This window comes from Talpa europaea (assembly GCF_964194135.1).
Source record: "Talpa europaea genome assembly, chromosome: 3".
NCBI classification, from domain to species: domain Eukaryota; kingdom Metazoa; phylum Chordata; class Mammalia; order Eulipotyphla; family Talpidae; genus Talpa; species Talpa europaea.
This window is the reverse complement of record NC_140069.1, coordinates 115,773,643-115,779,642: the sequence shown is the minus strand read 5'-3', so window position 1 is coordinate 115,779,642 and position 6,000 is coordinate 115,773,643. Positions and strand designations below refer to the sequence as shown.

The 6,000-nt window shown below is 35.9% G+C and overlaps 1 protein-coding gene across 5 annotated transcripts in view; it reads right to left on the bottom strand.

Moving 5' to 3' along the window:
• Positions 1-2,706: 2,706 nt before the first annotated feature.
• Positions 2,707-6,000, bottom strand: part of GSAP (gamma-secretase activating protein) — a gene marked incomplete at both ends in the record, with an annotated part of 74,669 nt that continues 71,375 nt past the window's right edge. For 4 of the 5 annotated variants that reach the window (XM_084229441.1, XM_084229443.1, XM_084229444.1 and 1 more), the window contains 4 exons: positions 2,707-2,798; positions 3,166-3,268; positions 3,423-3,524; positions 5,074-5,135. In XM_084229441.1, coding sequence (XP_084085567.1) covers positions 2,707-2,798; positions 3,166-3,268; positions 3,423-3,524; positions 5,074-5,135 — 359 coding nt within the window. The remainder of the gene's footprint in view (positions 2,799-3,165; positions 3,269-3,422; positions 3,525-5,073; positions 5,136-6,000) is intronic. The other variant, XM_084229445.1, reaches the window with a different exon arrangement.

Below are 6,000 nucleotides of genomic sequence, written 5' to 3'. Positions count from 1 at the left end.
AAATGTAACCAATCTAAGCTTCTCAAGGAGAGCACTTCAACCAGGCCTCGTCATACCCACAACTGGACAATGCCACTGTAACACTTCTAAATTGCAAATATGGTGTCCACAGTTAATCAGCCAGAGTCCAACATGGCTTCCTCTCACACTCACCAACCACTATGTTTTACATTAAGTTGAGTAGGTGGGACATAGAATTGTCCTACAATTATGTCAAAACATATATTTACACCGATCATTTATTTTTCACTCTCTATATTGCTATCTTTCAGAAATATGTAGTAGTCAAGTTACTATAAAAATGCAATAAAAAGAACTTTTCAATAAAAAACAGAAATTGCAAGAGTGGTCTTTGTTTAACAAAGAAAATATTGTTTAATATATTCACTTTAAAGGGAAAGGCAATGGTTGTGTAAAAAGGAAAATATTCCAAGTGCCAAAGACGTGTAAGTGCTTAATAAATGTGAAGTTAAATCATGTTAAAAACAGTTGGGAAGGCTGTTTTTATTTTTTCCCGTAATGTTATGGTGATTTGTTTACAAGAATCCTTTTGCCACAAAAATAATTATGCCCTATTTATCTTTCCTATAAATCTAGATTTTCATACAGGTTTGCATATTGTTATATGCATATAAACTCATTATTTTAAGTTCTGATTCCAGATTCTTCAAAATTTCCATGAAAATATAACATTGCATATAAAGAGTTGAAAATGAGACCAGTTCTACTTACTTCATTACTCAAATTTTATTGCATTTCATGCAAGTATATTTTCCTAATTTTGCTTACAAGTAGATTAAAAATCTGTGATTTTTACATTCTCCTATGCTCAAGCTATCTTTATTTCATATTGGTATCAGTTTTTTATGAATTTTATTTCACAAATCTGGAAGTGGGAAATATCACAGTCCTTAATTTTGCTAAACCAAACAAAATTTGTTTCAAGTCCCCATCCTGCCAGATTGGAGGGAAATTTAATCTCATTCCATCAGAGTCCTGAATCTACAAGTAATATTATGAACTGTGCAGTTAATAAAAAGAAACACTACAAAGTCAGTTTCTGTGTTGTATGTTGCTAACCACATTAGAGATTTAAATATATATATAAACATAGGTTTAACAACATAATGGAAAAATAATTTTAAGAAATCACAAAGGGATGGATGCCTTATACACCTACTCCTGGTTCAGAGAAGGTGGGAGGGGTGTATGTGTGGGGTGTCACTGTGAGTCAGAATCACAATTAGATAGGACTTTTTATCTGGCCCTGAAGCATGAATACAATTTCAGTAAGGGGAGAAGTGATTCCAACTGGGGGAAAGAGCCTGAGCAAGACAAAAGTTTTGTTCAAGGACCAGTGAACTGGGCTGGCTGGAACACAGTATTCATATTGGGAAATTGTACAAGGTCAGGACTTGGGAGACTTTGACTGTCAAAGAGTTTGGATTTGATTCTATAAAGAATGGTGAGTTACTGAAGCATTATGGGCAGAGAGGAGTGGCAGGATCAAACTAGTGTTTATCTCAACTATGTGTCAGATGAATTAGACCTTAGAAAGCAACTGAACCAACCCAGGTGTGCAATAAAGGCAGGGAATGAAAAAGAATGTCTTTCTCAAGAAAAAACCAAATCGGTACTATCTTGCAGACATGACTCTTAAGATTTTGAACCTTGCCAACCATGAAGTATGTGACCAAAAAGGAAAATTCTCTAGGAGAGGCCAATCTTTCGACCACAGTAATGGTTTTCGAAAAGAAGTTGAATTTTTGTACTGGCTTGTGATATGTATAATCATTAAAAGTTCTCAAGTTCACTGAGTGAAACAACATGAAGAAAGAAAAACAAAGGGTTATGGGCTGACCTCCAGAACAACTGTATTTATGGATGGGAATGAAGTCACTATAAAAAAGAAAGGAAAAGTGGGAAAACTATTAACATGTCATGGGAGGGGGGATCTTCAGGAAACATGTTCATGGTCTCATGATTCGGGCTGGAATAAAAATGCTGTATTCAAAGAACAAAAGAAGTCAAAATGTTCAGAGTGTGTGTGTGTGTGTGTGTTTTAATGACAAGATACCATATCAAGCTTTTATAAATATTTTAAAAATTTTTAAAAATTAAATACAACTTCATCTGAACCTTCACAAAGACAAACCCTGTTCTAAATACTTTAGATACAAATTACTGTCTATTGCCAATTATTCTGTACTAGAAATAGCAGATTTGACTTAGTCCAAGTTTGGTTGTATTTTGTTTGTTTTTTAAGTATCCTCTTTCTAAATAGCTTTTATCCAACATTTAATTTTCTTGTTATATGTCATTTTCAATGACTCATGGAGTTTTTTCTTTTCTAAGTACTGTTTCTCTCATTTTTAAAGTCTACTTTATTTCAGAGTGCAACAGAAACTAGCTTTTGGTCAAAGAAGCCCTTAGAATGGATAGGCCATGGGGAAGAGTATCATTTGCCATTGTATGTCTCCTTGGAGTATTTCTCTACACTTGACTGCTCATCTGCTGTTCAAAACTGGAACAAATTAAAGGAGTTTAGTGCTGTCTGAACAAGTACCAAGGTAAAATTCAGAGGGCTCAACAATGTATTCTGATTTTGGCTACCAATTTTAAAAATTACTAGAGAATTCTCAATAGAAGTAGAACTAATGAGCAAGAATAAAATAATTGGAAGCTGACCGAATTGCATTTTCTCTTTTATAAGCCTAAAAGCATTGCAGTATGTTTCAGAGCTGCTTCCTCTACAAATTTTGCATCAACATTGTCATGTCCTTCAAAAGTACAAAGAACTGGAAAAAAGAAAGAGGAAAATGGATTTACTATAAAGTCATGGAACATTTATAACACTCAGTGAAATCATAATTACTTTAGATTTTAGTAAAACACATTATTCTGAGAATGTTATTAAAATTTATTAAATCTCTACACCAAGAAAGGCTATCACATCAACCAAACAGGTATTTAACCTTTCAAAACCACAAAGGTAATTAATTATTCCTTTGGCAATTTACTCTAGGTAGCAAATTGCATATTGCTAATGAAAACCATACAAATGAAGAGCATTTGGGGGGAAAATGACACAAAAAAAATGAATAGAGGCTGATTGATGTGTGAAAGGAGAAGTAGGAAAACTCTAAGAGCAAAGGAGTCAATTACCTTGGTTGGAGGATTCTATATCTGTCAGTATTTCAATGAAGTAATTTAGAGGCAGAAATTCTACACTGAATGATGATGGCCTGTCAATCAGAGAAGTCCGAAGCTAAAAGAGAAATCACTTCTGGTATTAGTTGATTCTTCAAAACAAGCGCAAATTTTAAGTGGTAAGAACTACACTTGCGATCTATATGGATATGTTGAAATGAGCAACATGGATTCAAGAAACATTTGGGGGCTGTGCTTTCACACAAACTCACCTGTTTCTTATAGTTATAAAGCAGTTGCTTCACATGGTTTCGTGAAATAATGTTAGAACTCATAGGATGATCCCAAAGTCGACAGATCTTCTGACCAATAAGCTATCATGCAAATTCAAAAATAACAGAGAAGAATTTTTAGGGTTGTAATTTATTCTTTCTGGTATTATGATGGTGGATACACATCTCATTAAACATTTGTCTAAACTCATAGAATGAATATCACCAAGTGTGAACCCTAATGCTCTGGGCTTTGAGTGATTATGATGCATCAATGTAATGGCATCAATTGTAACAAATGGACCACTCTGATGAGGGATGCTGACAGTGGGGTAGTTTGTATGTAAGGGGGAGAGGAGAAGATATGGGAATCTCTATCTTCCACTCCATTTTGTTGTGAACCTAAAACTACTCTAAAACGATGAAGTCAATAATAAAAATAAAAGAATGGAAAAAAGAGAGAAAATGTAAATCATGCTACATTAAGCCCATGTGACTTGTATTTATTCACAACTTGAACGGTGTCATTCTGAAGTAGTTAGTTAGTCTAAAAGATAGGCCCTTTGTAGTTAAGAAAGATAATTTTCTGTGAGGTATGCTTCTGAATTTTGAATAAATACTTCCTTAAATGCAATCCTGTAGAAAGCAGTTTACACATCAATGTCACCAAATTCCTTTTCTGAAATGGAGTTTATCCACTACTCTTCAAAATTGTGCATTTGCATACCAACCCTAGTGATGTTTTGATAAGAAACTAAAGATTGAAGGCATGTTTACCTCAACTTCTCTGCCAGTGTCTTGCCCAGAAATTTTTGAATCTCTAAGAGTATGAGGCAAAAAACCCTCAAATTTGGAGACCAAACAAAACATTCAGACATTCCCCAGAGGGATCTAGACATAGAAAATATGCTTTGTTTTCTATTCTTGCCTTTGCTTTTAGTAAGCCTTTGAGGGGAAGAGTGTGTTATGAAGCAAGACGATTAGATCCAGAAGGCAACAGACATCCCTTCGAGGGAGGATTGTGCCAGAGACACCAGTACTCAAGGTCTGTAAACAAGCTGAAGGAGGCTCTCAGGGTAGGAAGTTCAGAGTCACAGGCTCTGAAGACCTTGCCACAGAACTGCCTATCTTCATACTATTTCTAATGCAAATGGCTAATATCCACCACAAAAACAGGGAGTGCCTGCCTGTACAACTCTGTCCCTCATGTTTCTCATTCTTCCTTTAACCCAGGGATGTTTTCCTGCTGTGGGGGAAATGACAGTGGGAGGAAATACAGTTCCAGGACCTTCTGACCTCACCTGTACTTAACTTTCTTATCAGCTAAATAACAAAAGCACATGTTTCCCCTCTCCCAGCCCTCAGATTCACAGATGTAAATATTAGTGTGGTTTCCTAAGAGGAGAAACTGGCTAAATGTTCTTGGTGAGAGTGCCAAGGCCAATACTAAGCCAGAGCAGCAAGTACGATCCAGGCCTGGTGGGGAGCAGACGCTCAGGGGTGGGAATGGATGGGATTTCTTGGAAAGGGCTGAAAAGTGAAGCAGTTTAATTGACTTAGCCCAAAGCACATAAGTGCTCTTTTTACAGGAGAAATTGTAGGAGGTCCATGCCAAGGCTTAGGGAGAAAACAAAATATAATTCAGGATTACCGGAGGAAGTCGCACAATGATGCTGAATTTTAGTTTTTCATTTTTCTCTGTATTGTCCAGATCTATAAGAAAGTAAGAAATTGGCAAAACCTCAAAAATATCAGAAATCTCCACATTAATACTGAGCAAGCTAACAGTACTTCCGTGGTTCATCCTGCTAACACACGTCCTAACCCTGTATTTCAAGCGAAGTTTAACAATGCTTTGAAATTTTTAATTTGTGTGTCTCTGAACAAAACGAGATTTTTTTTTAAATAATAAATTTTATTTTTATACTCCCCCTACAATTGCAAACCCCCATTCTGACCCCAATCCCTCCCCTCCCACCCCCCACCCCCCAAAAAGTGTCTCTGGTTCATAGTTTTTTGTTGATTTTGATTTTCACTTTCTTATATTCATTTTCCTGGTCCCTTATTTAAGTTTTCTAGATTCCTGCTATGAGTGAGACCATCCGGTATTTTTCTATTTCTTTTTGGCTTATTTCGCTGAGCATGATCCCGGTTTTTAATGAAGCTGTTTCTAGATATAATGGGATATGGCCTGGAAATAGGCTGCCAGCCACAAAGCAAATTTTACTGAGTAACTTAAAGGAGAAGGCCCCTTGAAGAACGGCAAATACTTTAATAACTATTAGCAAAAGTCATCAATAAAAGACTACAATTGAATAAGTGATGATGATTATACTATAAATGAATCTTCTGTACTCAAGTGCCTCATGTAAAAAAAAGGGGGGGTGGATTTTTATAGCTACGTGTGGATTCAGAAGTCCTTTGGGGCCTTCTGAAGGGCTAAGGCACTAAAATCGGTGCAATAGGGTGATTACAGGAAATAAAGCACATTCAGTAGGACCAGCTGCATATTTTGTGAAGCCTGGTGCAAAATGAAAATGAGGAGCATTTGGTTCAAATATTAAGAATTTCAAGATTT